At 44.3% G+C, this 19,342-nt stretch overlaps 1 protein-coding gene across 1 annotated transcript in view; it reads left to right on the plus strand.

Annotated features, from left to right (window-relative positions):
• LOC138663792 (oocyte zinc finger protein XlCOF22-like) overlaps positions 1-18,958 on the plus strand; it is a 46,603-nt gene extending 27,645 nt beyond the window's left edge. The window contains exon 7 of the mRNA XM_069750130.1: positions 16,736-18,958. Within this exon, the coding sequence (XP_069606231.1) occupies positions 16,736-18,006 (1,271 nt within the window). The 3' untranslated portion in view covers positions 18,007-18,958. The remainder of the gene's footprint in view (positions 1-16,735) is intronic.
• Positions 18,959-19,342: the final 384 nt, after the last annotated feature.

Here is a 19,342-nt window from a genome sequence, read left to right on the forward strand (position 1 = left end):
GTAATTCCAGCCATGGAGACCAAATTTGAAAAAAAGAGTTCCAGTTATCAATCCTCGTCGCTTGGATGCGCTCGTATATCATGATGGTGTTCATTCTATCTTTGACAAGAGAAATCGAGAGCGAGGGAGACCTCCACTTTGACGCTATGTGTATTTTAGTCGCCATTCCCAGCAGGACCACCAATCTGTGTAGGTTTTTGGATAATCCCTTCGGTTTTAATCCCAGGAGGAAGGTCAATGGGCTCATTGGTATCTCTTTTCCATACATCCTCTCCACCAAGAGCTTCACCTCTCGCCATAGGTCAGACACCACCGGGCAGGTCCACCATATGTGACCCATATCTCCAGGTGCGTCACAACCTCTAAAACATCAGAAACCTGAGGATATATGGCATGCAGCCTCGTAGGGACTAGGTAAGTTCTATGTAAGACTCTGAGAGAAGACTCCACTAGGGATACTTGGTGGGAGCCTCTTGATAAGGCGTTACAACAACTCTGCCATTCTCCTAGCGATATGTCAAACCCCAGCTCCTCCTCCCATTGTTGCATAAATCTAAGCTTCTTCTCTTCCTGTATAATGGCGAGGGAAGAGTATAAGTAAGAGATAACCCCCCCCCCCTCCCAGCGGATCACTTGAGCATTTCTGTTCAAATCCAGTGATTCGGAAAGGCCTCCCACCCGGTGCACACTTTCTAGCAAAATCAAAGATTTGATTAATACGGAATGCTTCCCGGACTGGCGGTTCATACTTTTGAATGAACTCCTGTTTAGATAGGATTACATTAAACGGGGAGCAGAGATGTTTTATAGTAGTTATTCCTCCCAGAATCCACCAGGAAAAGGGTTGGGGATCAAGACCCGGGGGGAAGACCGGGTTGCAAAATAGTGAATTTAGTGGCGTATTCCTAGTTTGCAGCTCATTCTTAAACCTCTCTTTCCTCCAGAGGAGCAGTGACTGAGCCGCGAAGGGTGAGACGTCAGCGATATGTTTAGGGAGTTTAGCTTCAGTCCATAGCAGGCTGTTGTGGATTCTGTTTTTGGGCTCCCTCTGGTAGTTACAGATGGTACTGGGTGACTTGTGTTTTCTGCGGTCTCTGGTGTCCACCTGTTCTATCAGGATATGGGAGTTTCCTATTTACCTGGCTTTCTTGTCATTTCCTCGCCGGCTTTCAATGTAATCAGTGTGTCTTTTTACCTCTGCTTCCCGCTTCTGTAATCTCCAGGACAAGCTAAGTTTTTGATTTTCCTGTTCCACGTTTTGCTTAATTTTTGTCTTAGTCCAGCTTGCAGATATGTGATTCCTTTTTGCTGGTTGCTCTAGTGGGCTGATATTACTCCTCATGTTCCATGAGTTGGCACATGAGTTCAAGTAATTTCAGGATGGTTTTTTTGTAGGGTTTTTCGCTGACCGCGCAGTTCACTTTTGTATCCTCTGCTATCTAGCTTTAGCGGGCCTCATTTTGCTGAATCTGTTTTCATAACTACGTATGTGCTTTCCTCTCATTTCACCGTCATTACATGTGGAGGCCTTTCAGGAACTTAAGCGCCGGTTTTCTTCTGCTCCTGTGTTGCGTCAGCCAGATGTTTCGCTTCCTTTTCAGGTTGAGGTTGATGCTTCCGAGATTGGAGCGGGGGCGGTTTTGTCGCAGAGAAGCTCCGATTGCTCAGTGATGAAGCCATGTGCGTTCTTTTCTAGAAAGTTTTCGCCCACTGAGCGGAATTATGATGTTGGTAATCGGGAGCTTTTGGCCATGAAGTGGGCATTTGAGGAGTGGCGTCATTGGCTTGAGGGTGCTAGACATCGTGTGGTGGTCTTGACTGATCACAAAAATCTGATTTACCTTGAGTCTGCCAAGCGTCTGAATCCTAGACAGGCTCGTTGGTCACTGTTTTTCTCCCGTTTCGATTTTGTGGTTTCATACCTGCCAGGTTCAAAGAATGTGAAGGCGGATGCTCTTTCTAGGAGTTTTGTGCCTGACTCCCCTGGAAATTCTGAGCCCACTGGTATCCTTAGGGATGGGGTGATTTTGTCGGCTGTCTCCCCAGACTTGCGACGTGCTTTGCAGGAGTTTCAGGCGGATAAACCTGATCGTTGTCCGCCTGAAAGACTGTTTGTTCCGGATAATTGGAGCAGCAGAGTCATCTCCGAGGTCCATTCTTCTGCGTTGGCAGGTCATCCTGGAATATTTGGTACTAGAGACTTGGTGGCCAGGTCTTTTTGGTGGCCTTCCTTGTCGAGGGATGTGCGTTCTTTTGTGCAGTCTTGTGAAGTTTGCGCTCGGGCTAAGCCTTGCTGTTCTCGCGCCAGTGGATTGTTGTCACCTTTGCCTATCCCGAAGAGGCCTTGGACGCACATTTCCATGGACTTTATTTCGGATCTCCCTGTCTCTCAAAAAATGTCCGTCATCTGGGTTGTGTATGACCGCTTTTCTAAGATGGTTCATCTGGTACCCTTGCCTAAGTTACCTTCCTCCTCTGAGTTGGTCCCTCTGTTTTTTCAGAACGTGGTTCGTTTGCATGGGATTCCGGAGAACATCGTTTCTGACAGGGGATCTCAGTTTGTGTCTAGATTTTGGCGGACGTTCTGTGCTAAGATGGGCATTGATTTGTCCTTTTCGTCTGCATTCCATCCTCAGACGAATGGCCAGACGGAACGAACTAATCAGACCTTGGAAACTTATTTAAGGTGTTTTGTTTCTGCTGATCAAGATGACTGTTTTACCTTTTTGCCGCTTGCCGAATTTGCCCTTAATAATCGGGCTAGTTCTGCTACCTTGGTTTCTCCTTTCTTTTGTAATTCGGGGTTTCATCCTCGTTTTTCCTCTGGTCAGGTGGAGCCTTCTGATTGTCCTGGAGTGGACATGGTGGTGGATAGGTTGCATCAGATTTGGAGTCATGTGGTGGACAATTTGAAGTTGTCCCAGGAGAGGGCTCAGCAGTTTGCTAATCGCCGTCGCCGCGTGGGTCCTCGACTTCGTGTTGGGGACTTGGTGTGGTTGTCTTCTCGTTTTGTTCCTATGAAGGTCTCTTCTCCTAAGTTCAAGCCTCGGTTCATCGGTCCCTATAGGATCTTGGAAATTCTTAACCCTGTGTCGTTTCGTTTGGATCTCCCGGCATCGTTTGCTATTCATAATGTGTTCCATCGGTCGTTGTTGCGGAAGTATGAGGTACCTGTTGTTCCTTCGCTTGAACCGCCTGCTCCGGTGCTGGTGGAGGGAGAATTGGAGTATGTTGTGGAGAAGATCTTGGATTCTCGTGTTTCCAGACGGAAACTCCAATATTTGGTCAAGTGGAAGGGTTATGGTCAGGAGGATAATTCTTGGGTGGTTGCCTCTGATGTTCATGCTGCTGATTTGGTCCGTGCATTTCATAGGGCTCATCCTGGTCACCCTGGTGGTTCTCGTGAGGGTTCGGTGACCCCTCCTCAAGGGGGGGTACTGTTGTGGATTCTGTTTTTGGGCTCCCTCTGGTGGTTACAGATGGTACTGGGTGACTTGTGTTTTCTGCGGTCTCTGGTGTCCACCTGTTCTATCAGGATATGGGAGTTTCCTATTTACCTGGCTTTCTTGTCATTTCCTTGCCAGCTTTCAATGTAATCAGTGTGTCTTTTTACCTCTGCTTCCCGCTTCTGTAATCTCCAGGACAAGCTAAGTTTTTGATTTTCCTGTTCCACGTTTTGCTTAATTTTTGTCTTAGTCCAGCTTGCAGATATGTGATTCCTTTTTGCTGGTTGCTCTAGTGAGCTGATATTACTCCTCATGTTCCATGAGTTGGCACATGAGTTCAAGTAATTTCAGGATGGTTTTTTTGTAGGGTTTTTCGCTGACCGCGCAGTTCACTTTTGTATCCTCTGCTATCTAGCTTTAGCGGGCCTCATTTTGCTGAATCTGTTTTCATAACTACGTATGTGCTTTCCTCTCATTTCACCGTCATTACATGTGGGGGGCTGCTATCTCTGTGGGGTGTTCTCTGGAGGCAAGAGAGGTCTGTGTTTCTTCTAATAGGGGAAGTTAGTCCTTCGGCTGGAGCGAGACGTCTAGGATCATCGTAGGCACGTTCCCCGGCTACAGCTAGTTGTGTGTTTAGGTTCAGGATCGCGGTCAGCTCAGTTTCCATTACCCTAGAGCTTGTTTTGTTTTTTGTGCTTGTCCTTTTGGGATCCCCTGCCATTGGGATCATGACAGCAGGCCTGACAGAGAGCAAGGTTTCAACAGAAATGATTCCAGTTGGACCCATCTAGGCTTATCTACAGTTGAGCAAACTCTGGTTAGTTGGGCAATCTGGGCCGCTTTATAATAATTTATGAAATTGGATAAGGAGAATCCTCCTTTTTTTCGGTAAATAAACATAATCTGTTGTTTGATTCTGGGTTTTTTCCCCTGCCATATAAATTTAGAAACCATTGAGTGTATATCACGTATTACTCTCGAGGGGACTGGGATAGGGAGGGAGCGGAACAGGTATAGAAACCTTGGGAGAGAGACCATTTTTATGGCATTTATTCTGCCTAGCCATGAAAGTGTCAGCGACGACCATTTAGTCAAATCCCGTTGAAAATTCTTTATTAGGGGGGTATAGTTCCATTTGTATAAAGTAGATCTGTTAGACGTGAGGTTAATCCCCAAATAGGTTAGATAATGTTCTTTTTTTTCAAATCCAAATTGCGACACTAGGTGTGCTTGATCTTTTTCAGATGTATTCAGGAAGAGAGCTTCTGACTTGTCTATATTTATTTTAAGCCCTGATATCAGCTCAAAGTCATGAAATAGTGAAAATAAATTTGGAAGGGTGGTATGGGGATTAGTGAGGGTTAGAAGTAAATCGTCGGCGAACAGACTAACTTTATATTGATCGCCCAGATCAGCAGGTCCTAAGATGTCGGGGTTTTTCCTTATGGCTTCAGCTAGAGGCTCCATTGCCAGGGCGAACAGCGCTGGGGAAAGTGGGCATCCTTGTCTAGTTCCTCTCATTATTTTTATTGGGGTAGGTTGCAGTGACGGGAGTTTAAGGTATGCAGTTGGTTTATCGTATAGTAAAGTTAGGCAGTTGACTAGTTTGTGGGGCAAACCGAACAAAGATAATACCTTGAAAAGGTATGGCCATGACACTGAGTTAAAAGCCTTTTCAATGTCTAAGGCTAGAAGCATAGTAGGCCTCTGAGAATTGGTTGCTGAGTGTATTATATTTAGATTACGTCTTATATTATCCGGTCCCTGTCTCCTCGGTATAAAACCCACTTGGTCTCTATGCACAAGAGAAGGGAGTACTTTATTGATTCTATCTGTAATAATGGATGTGAATATCTTTAAGTCTACATTAAGTAACGAGATAGGTCTGTAACTTTTAGTTAACTGGTGATCTTTTTTGGGCTTGGGAATCACTGCGACATGAGCTATATAGAATTCTGGGGGCATTTGGCTACCATTTAAAAGTGCTTTACAGAATTTTGTAATGTGTGGCGTGAGAGTTTCTTTAAATTTTTTATAGTATGGAGCTGTAAGTCCATCAGGCCCAGGGGCTTTATCAGTTTTCAGTTTTTGGATTATTAGCTCTACATCTTCGTTTGATATCTCAGCCTGCATTATCTGGGAAGAGGATTCATTAAGTTTAGGGAGTGATAGGTGTTGCATAAAGTTTTGTAGAAGATGCGAGGGAGGGGACTTGGGTGGTGAGTATAGATTTTGATAAAAACTATGGAACTCTTTATAAATATCTTCAGGATGGGCAGAGACAAGCCTGTTACTTTTTTTGATTGAGTGGATAGTATTTAAAGACTCTTTTTGTCGCAATTGTCGCGCTAGTAGTTTGCTTGGCTTGTTTGCCATTCTATAAAAAGAGGCCCTTGTCCATGTTAAGGCACGTTCTGTTCTATGTGTGAGGACGGTGTTTAACCCCTTAATGACCGTCAATACGTCTTTTAACTGACCTGAGATATAAGAGAATAGCCTCCCCATACAGATGACAATCCAGCATCTGTCGGCTGTCCACTATAGCTGACAACTTGCTGTACCAGCCACGATCAGTATTTGCACCATCTAAATCTGTTTAACCCCTTAGATGCTGCTGTCAATAGTGACTACATCATTATAAATGGTTAACAGAGTGTGGGGGCTTCTTCTTTGTCACAATTGGTGCCCTCAGATCATGATTCTGTTGTCCTGATGTTTGCCATGGCAATTCATGACCAAATAGCGGCCTTAAGGTACCGTCACACTAAGCGACGCTGCAGCGATACCGACAACGATCCGGATCGCTGCAGCATCGCTGTTTGGTCGCTGGAGAGCTGTCACACAGACAGCTCTCCAGCAACCAACGATGCCGGTAACCAGGTAAACATCGGGTTACTAAGCGCAGGGCCACGCTTAGTAACCCGATGTTTACCCTGGTTACCATCGTTAAAGTAAAAAAACAAACACTACATACTTACCTACCGCTGTCTGTCCCTCGGCGCTCTGCTTCTCTGCTCTGGCAGTGAGCACAGCGGCCGGAAAGCACAGCGGTGACGTCACCGCTCTGCTTTCCGGCTGCCCGGCGCTCACAGCCAGAGCAGAGAAGCAGAGCGCCGGGGACAGACAGCGGTAGGTAAGTATGTAGTGTTTGTTTTTTTACTTTAACGATGGTAACCAGGGTAAACATCGGGTTACTAAGCGCGGTCCTGCGCTTAGTTACCCGATGTTTACCCTGGTTACCAGCGAAGACATCGCTGAATCGGTGTCACACACGCCGATTCAGCGATGTCTGCGGGGAGTCCAGCGACGAAATAAAGTTCTGGACTTTCTTCCCTGACCATCGACAGCACAGCAGGGGCCTGATCGCTGCTGCCTGTCACACTGGACGATCTCGCTAGCCAGGACGCTGCAACGTCACGGATCGCTAGCGATATCGTCTAGTGTGACGGTACCTTTAGAGTCTGACGGCTGCAGTAATCTGTTTAGAAGTTAGCAACATTTAGGTGGTAAAAATACACATTTTCATTTCTGTCATACCACTTTGCATTAATTCCTGTAAAGCACCTGAAGCGTTAATAAACTACCTGACAGCAGTTTTCAATATGTCAGGGGGGGCTGTTTTTAAAATGGTATCACGTTTGTGGGTTTCCCAATATATGGGACCCCTAAAGTCACTTCAAACATGGATAAGTCCCTAAAAAAATAAATTTTGTAAATTTCTTTGAAAAAATGAAAAATTGCTGCTACATTTTTAAACCTCCTAAAATGCTAACAAAATGAAATAACATTTTACAAATGGTGCTGATGTAAAGCAGACATGTGGGAAATGTTATTTATTAATGGTTTGCTGTTGTATGACTATCTGGATTAAAGGGATAATCATTAAAATTTAGAAAATTGCTAATTTTTTAACATTTTTCTCAAATTTTTGATATTTTTTATAAATAAACACAAAAAATGTTGAACAAAATTTACCATTATCATAAAGTATAATGTGTCACGAAAAAACAATCTCAAAATCACTGGGATTTGTTGAAGCGTTGCAGAGTTATTACCACATAAAGTGACACTGGTCAGATTTAAAAAATTTGGCTCGGTCACTAAGGGGTTAACTGGAGTTTGACGTCCTGTATCTGCTTGATCAGGTACCGTGAGGGGGTCTGCTGGTTAGCTTGTTCTAGATTTAATAATTTGTTTTCTAGTTTGATTTGTAATTCTGATCTATTTTTTTTCCTGGCTGTTGCCAGTTTAATAATGGTTCCAGTGATAAATTTCTTATGGGCTAGCCATATGTTTCCCGGGGATGACTCTTCACTAACATTCGTCTGAAAGTAGAGCTTAAGGTCACTGTTGATAGTCGCCGCTATTTCTGGGTCTGTCAGTAGAGAGTTATTTAGCCGCCATCTGAACAGTTTAGATGTGCTTACGTTAAACTTAAATTCTGAGAGTACCGCGTCGTGATCCGACCGAGAGGACAGAACATGGCGGGAAAACAGAACCCCCGGCAATGTGTTTGCTGTGGTTATGTGTAAGTCTATTCTTGAGTAGGTTTTGTGTACAGCGGACAGAAAGGTATATCCTCTTGTGGTACCATTTGTCTCCCTCCATACATCGACCAGTCTATGCTCACTCATTAATTTAATTATCTTTCGTCTGTCTCTCTTGGATATATCAGATCGCTTTGCTGCAGTGCAGTCAAAAGTGGGATTCAAAGTGAGATTAAAGTACCCACACCAGATCAAATGTTGATAGGAGATTACGGATATCTTAGATAGTATTGATTTAAATACTAGCGTCTGAGTTGCAGTGGGCATGTAACTGTTTACTATACAGATGCTTTGTCCTTGCAAATTACCGTATATAATAATAAATCTGCCCTCCGTGTCTTCAACAGTGCCCTCTACCTGAAATGGCAGGCTATTTTTGAATAGTATGGCTACTCCTCTGGTCTTACGTTCCCATGCCGCCAAATAAAAACGGGAATAATTGGAGTCAAAGTATTTAGGGCTAGAAGTTTTAGAGAAGTGGGTTTCCTGTAAGCATATGATGTCTGGTTTGTGTTTGTGGTAGTCCAGAAACGCCTTTTTATGCTTCATGGGTGAGTTAAACCCATGTACATTATGGGACAATACTCTACACATGGATGCAAAATTTGTTACCGCTAATGATCCTCCAGTGACCATTGTCCGCTTTCCTCAACTTGCCGGGAAGTCGCATTAGAGATATGCTAAACAGTGGAGCACATTCACATCTGTAGAGAAACGAAAGGGGAAAAACAACACAAGGGGAGACAAAGACATTAAACAAAGAACAAATGAACATTTGGGTAGAATACCCTTTTGAGGCAATATTCTGGGGTCCCATAGCAAAGGGAATCCCAGAGATCAGCCCAGTCAGGCAGCACATACCTGAGCCCAACAGCCTAACCCTTGCTAGTTATAAAGTAAGTAGGGGTGGATTATGTATTGAACATAGGTTATAACCATCTGCAATAACCAACTGCAATTTTAACTTTCAACCACAGCAGATTGACTCTGCTAGTAACTATCCGGGAGTGTCTATAGTAGAACTAAGGTACCGGAGCTATATCACTATAGCTCTATTCATAGAGGAGTTCACCATGTGGTCCCAGAGGAGATTCAAGTAACCCGCGCATTCTGGCTCCTGGTTCTAGGGGTCTGTGTCCATTCTCTCGGCAGGCGTGATTTTCGTCTCGGTTGAGGAGGCAAGGCTTCCAGAATTGGTATTCTGGCTCGTTCGAGAGCTTTTGTTCCTTCTTCTAAGGACCAGCATATAAATGACTCGCCTCCATGGTTGAATAATAAAGCAAACGGGAACCCCCATCGGTACTTGACACCCACTGCCTGAAGTGCTGCTGTGACCGGTTTAAGTGACCTTCTCCTCGCAAGCGTAGAGGGTGAGATATCAGCAAAAAGTCGCACTGAGTTTGGTAGTCCAGGTAGGGAGGACATTTCTCTGGTTGCTGACAAGATTAAGTCTCTCCACTCCTCATAGTGCATTTTAAGCACAACATCCCTGGGGAGGTCTGATGCCCTCGGTCTGCCCAATACTCTGTGGATTCTAGTAATGTGAAGCACAGAGGGTTCCACATCTGGGAGTAGTGCTTTAAACAGCGCTGCAGCTGTGTCTTTAAGAGCTATGATGGACTCTGGGAGGCCCCTAATGCGTATATTGCCTCTACGGGACCTGTTCTCAAAGTCTATGCACTTCAGCTCTAAATCCATTATACGCTCTGTGTGGACTTTAATGGTCTCCGGGTCTTCCTCCAGGGCCCCCACTGCCGCCTCCATCTTATCCTCCAGATTGGAGGTGCGCTGTATGATCTCCTGGATCTGTGAGGTCACACTGTGCATGGCTGATTTCAGCTCAGAGCGGAATGTCTCTTGCAATGTCTTTATTAAGGCAGCCATGGGAACCACTGCCTCCCCTGCTGTGCTGGGCTCTTCTCCTTCAGTGCCGCTGCTTACCGCTGTGAGGGAGGCTGAGGAAAGAGCTGCTGCGGCGGCCATCTTGCCCACGCTGCTGTTCAAAAGGAGCTCTTCTATTGTGCGGTTAGCCGACTGACCTGCGCTCCCCTTCTTCGGCATAATCGCTCCTGCGGTGCTCTGTGGTGAGTCCCCGCTGTAGCCGTGGATTTCACTGCTTTCCCGATGCTTTAAGGGGTTAAATTGGCTCGCTAGGATGCGGAGCTCAGCCGGTCATGTCCGACACAGCCAAGTCCCGCGCATGCGCCCCGGGCAATAAGTTTTTAGCCCGAGGTGTGATGAAGCGGAATTTCCTCCAGGTAACGATCATCTACTACTACTACTACTACTAATATGTGTTGTTGGCCATGAGCTGACTTTACAATGGGCACTACCAGATCCATAGCAATTCGTTCAAATTGTACCTCTATAATAGGCAGAGGAACCAATGTACTATGTGGAAACTTGCATGGGGTGTGGTCAGGTGACACTATGCAAGACTCACAAAAATCTCTGTAGCATGGCATAAATCCCCGGCCAAAAGAAAAGCTGTAGAATCCACGCTTGCATCTTTTTAACCCCTAGGTGACCACCCAGGATATGTTTGTAGGCCATCTTGAGCATCGCCCTATGGTATGATTGGGGTACTACCAGCTGGTCCACTACTTTGTCCTGGATTTTGTCCACCCAATATAGCAACTACTGGTTGACCGCCATGCACGAAAAACCCGTCTCTGCCCAAGTTGCTGAGCTACTCCATTTATTTCATTTATTTCTATCACCCTTTCCTGGGCCCGGGTCAGGGTGGAATCCTGGAGCTGGGCTGTCCCAAATGTTGCCCGGAACACTTTCAGATCTGGGATTGATGGGGTCTCTTCATCCTCTCCTGCCAATATATCTAGGGGAAACCTATAGGGTTTACACTCTGATCTTAAGTGGATGACCCCTATAGCAGGTTTCCCTGACTCGGGATCTTTGGGTTCTGCACCCGGACAGACCTTTATCCGTCTAGCGTTAAGTTTACCCTCCCACAAGGACCAAAACATTGGTAAGTCTCCTCCCAACACAGTCCTGAAAAGAAGGTTTTTTTTCTACCCGTCTACATGTTTTCCACACACATATTGGAAAAGGTAACTTCCTCTGTTGGATACTCTCGAAGTTTACTGTGTATATAGATGAGCCAGACTTTCCCAACAGTGGGTTCTAGGCTGGAGATCAGTGACCCATTGATGAATATCACTAGGCTCCCTGTGTCCAAGAGAGCCTCTGCTCCGTCTCCATTGATACACATCTGGCACAGATGGGGTTCACCAGCTTCACCAACGGCATCCCAGGTATAGATGGTCTGAGCATACTTTAACACCCGGCGAGTAAACAAACAGTCTGTAGGTTCAGGGGGCATGTGGCAGTAACATGTCCTGATAGCGGTGGCAGTGCTAGTCCACGAGACCACTTTAGGGGTAACTGGTCTCCTGCTATCCTCACTCCAGGGTACCCCCTCAGTATGGGCACGGTTCTAACTGAGCACAGCGGAGGGCCGTGATCCTTTCCCAGGCTACAGGCCTGCAGGGGCTGTCATGATAGCTGCAGTGGGGCAGAGGCCCATATGAAGTCCTGGGTGCTCGTATAACACTTGATCAGGCTAACCATGTGGTCTATGGTGCCTGGGTCCCATTGCCACACTCAACGCTATATAGCCGCTGGCAGAGTTATCACCAGTCGGTCGACCACCATCCTCTACCATCTGGGAAGGAGTCAAGATTTCTGGATGGAGCTATATTTTGGCTACCTGCAACAAGTCATACTCCTGAGACCTAGTGGGTCGGGCCTCCACAAAGGACCATTGAAACACTCGTGCCCACACATATGTATTAACCCCCAGGATCCCACCTTACAGTTTCCTATAGTCCAGGGCATCCCGACAGAGGTCAAAGTAGACCTTCTGGGCACCTCCTATCAGAAATGGGGCCACTACTTCAGCCCACTGGGAAGTTGGCATGCTCTCCGGCTCCGTTGTGCGTTCAAAGGCGGTAAGGAAGGCTTTTACGTCGTCCTCTGAACTCAACTTTCTCAATGCTGACCTGACTTTGTCCCCAGCCTCATGATGAACCAGGGTCGGCGGTGAGGGCGTCTCTCGCAGGGCTGCAATCTATTGCAGAATCAGGTTGTTAGTCTGCTGCTGCTTCTCCTGCTGACCGAGGACCAACTGCTTTAGTAGCTTCTACATTTTGTTGGCAGGCCTGAGCTAAATGGACATGTGCCACTCCCAAGACCCTGAATGCGATCCATCCCACTACCCATCGTATTACCCATCATGCAGATCTCTCCAAAAATAAAATACCATGTCAGGTTTTAATAAATCTGACTTGGTCAAATAGTTTGACCAAATCAGCTCTCTCTTTAATTTTGTATTGTAAACACAGCTGTGGTTGTAATTACAATGCTCTCCAGCGGGTTCAGTATGCTTCTATGCTCATCCTGGGGGACACATAATGATTTCCCTCACTGCCTCACAAAGGACTAAGTAAAAAAAAAAAAACCATAAAATTATGCAAATAAATAGCTTTCCGTCTAAATCTGGCAGAATTCCAGTTTTCACTCAGCAACATCCACTGCTGCTTGTTTCTGGAAAACACCCATGGAGTCCAAATCATCATGACATCTGTAGATTAATTCCCAAAGGGGTACAATTTTCAAAATGGGGTCAATTGAGGGGGGATTCTGCTCTTCTATAGCACTTGGGGGCTCTGCATATGGAGTCCGCAAACTTTTCTAGGGAATGCTGCGTTCCAGGATGCCTCTTGCATAACAGTACTGCTTAGCCATATGGTGAGACTCTGGAGGGACAGATCACTATTTGCCAGTAGCACACCGTCCCTCCCGAGTCTCGCTGTATGGTTAAACAGTACTGTATTGCAGCATTTGGGGTATTTCTATATTCAGCAGAAATTGTGGGACAAATTTTGGTACCATTTTTACCCATTTCCCCATGTGAAAATGTAAAATCTGGGGCTAAATCAAAATTTGGGTGGTAAAAATATACAGTGGGTATGTAAATTATTCAGACCCCTTTAACTTTTTCACTCTTTGTTTCATTGCAGCCATTTGGTAAATTCAAAAAAGTTCATTTTTTTCACATTAATGTACACTCTGCACTTCATCTTGACTGAAAGAAAGCAGAAATGTAGACATTTTTTCAAATTTAATAAAGAAAAACTGAAATATCACATTGTCATAAGTATTCAGACCCTTTGCTCAGACACTCATATTTAAGTCACATACTGTCCATTTCCTTGTGATCCTCCTTGAGATGGTTCTACGCCTTCATTGGAGTCCAGCTGTGTTTAATTAAACTGATAGGACTTGATTTGGAAAGACACACACCTGTCTATAAAAGTCCTCACAGCTCACAATGCATGTCAGACTAAATGAGAATCATGAGGTCAAAGGAACTGGCCAAGGAGCTCAGAGACAGAATTGTGGCAAGGCACAGATCTGGCCAAGGTAACAACAAAATTTCTGCAGTACTCAATGTTCCTAAGAGCACACTGGCCTCCATAATCCTTAAATGGAAGAAGTTTGGGACCACCAGAAGTCTTCCTAGACCTGGCTGTCCAGCCAAACTGAGCAATTGTGGGAGAAGAGCCTTGGTGAGAGAGGTAAAGAAGAACCCCAAGATCACTCTGGCTGAGATCCAGAAATGCAGTAGGGAGATAGGAGAAAGTTCCACAAAATCAACTATCACTGCAGACCTCCACCGTCGGGCCTTTATGGCAGAGTGGCCTGATGGAAGCCTCTCCTCAGTGCAAGACATATGAAAGCCTGCATAGAGTTTGCTAAATAACACATGAAGGACTCCCAGACTATGAGAAATAAGATTATCTGGACTGATGAGACGAAGATAGACCTTTTTGGTGATAATTCTAAGGGGTATGTGTGAAGAAAATGAGGCACTGCTTCTCACCTGCCCAATACAATCCCAACAGTTAAACATGGTGGTGGCAGCATCATTCTATGGGGGTGTTTTTCAGCTGCAGGGACAGGATGACTGGTTGTCATTGAAGGAAACATGAATGCAGCCAAGTACAGAGATATCCTGGATGAAAACCTCTTCCACAATGCTCTGGACCTCAGAGAACTTGGTCAAGGGTTCACCTTCCAACAAGACAATGACCCTAAGCACACTGCTAAAATAACAAAGGAGCGGCTTCAGAACAACTCTGTGACCATTTATGACTGGCCCAGCCAGAGCCCTGACCTAAACCCAATTGAGCATCTCTGGAGAGACCTGAAAATGGCTGTCCACAAATGTTCACCATCCAACCTGACAGAACTGGAGAGAATCTGCAAGGAAGAATGGCAGAGGATCCCCAAATCCAGATGTGGAAAACTTGTTGCATCATTGCCAATAATACTAATGGCTGTACTAGCTCAAAAGGGTGCTTCTACTCAATACTGAGCAAAAGGGTCTGAATACTTATGACCATGTGGTATTTCAGTTTTTATTTTTTTTATAAATTTGCAAAAATTTCAGGTTTTTATCAGTCAAGATGGGGTGCAGAGTGTACATTAATGAGAAAAAATAACTTTTTAGAATTTACCAAACGGCTGCAATGAAACAAAGAGTGAAAAATTTAAAGTGGTCTGAATACTTTCCGTACCCACAGAAATTATTTTTTTCTTCATTGCCCAATGGTATAAAATTCTCTGACCCACCTGTAGTGCCAGTATGATCACTGCAACCCTAGATGAATTCATTGAGAGGTGTAGATTGTAAAATAGTCTCTTGTGGGGGGTCTGCTATTCGGGCAACTCAGGGGCTTTCAAACCAGTCCAGTGCCACCTACTGGAAGTAGCAATCCTAACAGTCAATGTCGACCCATTAACGAGCCTTGTCACATGACGTAGGATAATAGCCAAACCAGAATCTCAATTTGCAGACACTGTGTTTCGGGGTACTGCCCCTCGTCAGTGCAAAGTGGAGATCTGGTTTGGCTGATTGAGAGGCGTCTGACCGGGGATGTACCTGCGCCATATTGATGTTACCATTTTACTGGACTGGTTTGGGATCCAAGAAGTATCGTTTCTCCTTATGGAGAGTGACATGATAGGCATGTCGAGGTGAGGAGACTTAAAGCTGCAATGCTCCTCTGGGAAATATGCAAATTGTCTCTTCGGAGAGGAAGAGGACTAGAACGCTAGTTCCACCTATTGGAAGTGGTAATCTTAACAGTCAATGTCGACCCTTTAACGAGCCTTGTCACATGACTTAGGATAATAGCCAAACCAGAATTTTTGGGAGGCAGAATTAACAAAATCAACAATGCAAGAATTATTTTCGGGGCTTCTTTTAATGTCATTCTGCGTATGGTAAAATTGATAAGGCATCTTTATTCTCCAGGTACAATTATCTGAACAAGGGACCTGATGGAGCTGATTATTTCAGCTGAACAGCACATACTGCCAGACTGGATGGTACTACTGGTCCCTACTACCCTATTAGTGGCTGGACAGAGCATATGCCGCCCCGAGCTTCTGGTTCCAATGTCTCCCCAATCACCAAAGCTGCCCGCAGAATGAATGATGCCGGCAGCAGATATTGCAGATGCAGATCTCAGAGGAGATGCGACACCCCTTGCAGAAGCCCCAATGTTGCATAATAGCGGAGAATTGGACAACAAAGTGACTCAATTTTGTAAATTATAACCATCACTGATTTAATCTATAGGAGTAGTGACTCTTTTGACACCTGAGCGGGGGCTTCATTTTTGCTGAATAAGTAGAAGCTTTTATTGGTATCCTTTTTTTCCTACATAACAATTTTTGGTACCTTTTTATTCCAATATTTGGGAGGCAGAATGAACAATTAATTGAACTCCACTGGTTCATGCTATGAGGTCTTCTATTAGTCTTTGAGCTGTCATTCTTTTAGTGAATAATTCAGTTTCTCTACATACTGTATATACTCGAGTATAAGCCGACCTGAGTATAAGCCGAGGCACCTCATTTTGCCACGGAAAAGTGGGTAAGCTTATTGACTCGAGTATAAGCTTATTGACTCGGGTATGCATTGTCCCCTCATCCCTGTCCTGCTATGTGTGGTTCCCCTTGTTGTATGCATGGCACCCCTGTACTCCCACATGTATGCATGGCTCCCCCGTACTTGCCCTTGTATGCATGGCTCCCATGTGTATGCATGACTTCCCCGTACTCCCCGTGTATGCATGTCTCCCCTATACTCCCCCATATATGCATGGCTCCTCCGTACTCCCCCGTGTATGCATTACTCCCCCATGTATGCATGGCTCGTCCATACTCCCCCGTGTATGCATGGCATGGCTCTGCTCCCCCATCATACTCAACCCCTCCTGGCGCGGTCTCTGCACTTCCCTGCTTTTCCGTTGTCCCGGGGCCGACAGCTGCGTCCTGTGCAGTCACGTGGTACCGGTCATTAAGGTCATGAATATGCGATCCACGCCTATGGGAGTGGAGTCGCATCCATATTCATTACCTTAATGAGCGGTACCAGGTGGTTGCTCTGCACAGGAAGAAGCTGCAGGCTCCCTGACAGTGGAGATGCAGGGATGGAGATCCAAAGACGGAGGGTGAGTATTGATATCTGACTTGTGTATAAGCCAAGAGGGGCATTTTCAGCACAAAAAAAGTGCTGAAAATCTGGGCTTGTACACGAATATATACCGTAACTTCCCATTTCTATGGTCATTTTGAGTAGAAATTTTCAAAACTATAAATTCCAAGGATAGTTTATTCAAAATATTAATTGGTTTTATATCTTGGCAGGTGACTGTACCAGGAGATCAGAGGGACAACTGACAGCTTCAATTTTTAAATCAGATGAACTTGAGATCACACGGGGTACAATTGAAGAAAATGTCATTACTTCAGATATACCATCATCCCTTTACAGCAAAGATCTATCATCTGATCTTTCGAAACTGGTCCTAACTTCTGATTCATTACAAACTACTAAGAACAATAAAAGTCAGAAAAGAGGCATTAAAAAACAAACTGCACTTAAAGCAAAGAAGCCAATTACACATTCACAATATGGAAATAGTTTTCCCCTCAAAATCTCTTTTGTTAAACATCAAAAAATTCACACAGAGGAGAAGAGATTCCCTTGTTCTAAATGTGAGAGATATTTTAACTATAAATCAGATCTTGTCAGGCATGAGAGAATTCATACTGGGGACAAGCCATACTCATGTTCAGAATGTGAGAAATGTTTTGCAGAGAAAGCAAATCTTCTCACACATCTGAGAAGTCACACAGGGGAGAAGCCGCATCTATGTTCAGAATGTGGGAAATGTTTTGTACATAAATCACAGCTTGTTGCACATAAGAGAATGCACACAGGGGAGAAACCTTTTTCATGTTCAGAATGTGGGAAATTTTTTGGACAGAGATCATATCTTCTTATACATCAGAGAACTCACACAGGAGAAAAGCCTTTTTCATGTTCAGAATGTGGGAAATGTTTTGCATATAAAAAATCGCTTGTTGCTCATCAGAGAAGTCACACAGGGGAGAAGCCTTTTTCATGCACAGAATGTGGTAAATGTTTTGCAAATAAATCATTTATTGTTACACACCAAAGAACTCACATAGGGGAGAAGCCATATTCATGCTCAGAATGTGGAAAAAGTTTTGTAGAGAAATCACACCTATATAGACACCAGAGAAGTCACACAGGGGAGAAGCCATATTCATGTTCAGAATGTGGGAAATGTTTTGTTCAAAAATCAGTTCTTGTTAGCCATCAGAGAACTCACACAGGGGAGAAGCCATATTCATGTTCAGAATGTGGAATATATTTTGGACATAAATCATATATTCTTATACACCAGAGAAGTCACACAGGGGAAAAGCCTTTTTCATGTTCAGAATGTGGAAAATGTTTTGCACGGAAATCACACCTTAAGAAACACCATAAAACTCACACAGGGGAGAAGCCTTTTTCATGTTCAGAATGTGGGAAGTGTTTTAAAAAGAAATCGCACCTTGCTATACATCGGAGAACTCACACAAGGGGGAAACCTTTTTCCTCTTAATGTGAGAATTATTTTAAACATAAATGTCTCTTGTTATACACCGGAGAATTCACACAAGGGAGAAGCAATGTTCATGTTAAGAATGTGCGAAATGTTTTGAACGATTATGCTATTTTCTTAAATATCTAATATCCCACACGGGGAGAAGCACTTATCATACCAGGAATGTGAAAAATTATTTGCTACAAACATATTTTGATAACCATCAAACATAACTCACACGGGGAGAAACTATATACTTTATTGACAGATGGGACTATTAGATGTACTTTTAACATGAAAATAGCTTGCTAATAAGTGCTTAGCCTCTTATAGTCTGGAGACAGCTTCCTTTGATGGAGGAGAATGCTGAGACAGTGTCCTTCCCGATCACTGAGCGAACTGCTCCACACTGATCTATGTGATCGCTGCAGAGCATGAGAGGAAGATTGCAGGTCATTAACAGAAGCTGCTCCTCCTGAGTGAGCAGCTGAAGAACCTTCCACCTAACCTGGAAGGAACTGCAAAATGGACTAATTTATATGCAGTGTATGTGTATGCAAATGTAAACATGTAGTAGAGCTGTGTATGCAAATTTGTATGTAAATATGCAATGTGTGTATATATACTGTTCCTGTACTGCAGAGTGTTCATTAATGTCTGCTCTGTGACGTTTTATGTAAATATAACACATGGCGCAGAGAAACGCTATTAATAGATTTTACTTTCCAATTCTACCTCAGTGCATTACAATTAGTGATATTGACTCCTCCACTTTACCAAGGAGGGTTTAATTAGTAAAAAAAATGTTTTACTATTTTCTATTGTCGAAAAATACAGAATTATAATTACATAATTAGAATAAAAAATATCTGAAGTTACTAATATCTTTCATGTAATAAGCAAATAAAAAGTAAGATTATATGTGCACTGAAAATTTCACATCTATATATGGATAAATATAGCAACTCTTATCCCCATCATTAAAAAAAAAATGTGCCAAGTGTGAGGGTGATCTCTTAAAGGGCCACTGTCACCACCCTCCAGCCGTTATAAACTAAAAGAGCCACCTTGTGCAGCAGTAATGCTGCAGTCTAACAAGGTGACTCTTTTAGTTTTTGTTGCTGATATTCACACAATAAAGGTATTTATAATTTTGCTCAAATACCTGTCTTTGTACCTGGAGGCGGGTCTGAAGCCTCCTCTTTGAAGTGCCCAACTGCCGTCAGTCATCTCTTCTGGGGCGATTGTCGCCGCCCCCTCAGCACTGTTATTGTCCAAAATCCGGCGCCTGCGCTCTGCTCTTCTGCCTGGAGCAGGCGCATAGAGCAGCGGCCGTCCTATCTCTGATGCCGGG

The sequence above is a fragment of the Ranitomeya imitator genome, chromosome 2, assembly GCF_032444005.1.
Source record: "Ranitomeya imitator isolate aRanImi1 chromosome 2, aRanImi1.pri, whole genome shotgun sequence".
NCBI lineage: Eukaryota > Metazoa > Chordata > Amphibia > Anura > Dendrobatidae > Ranitomeya > Ranitomeya imitator.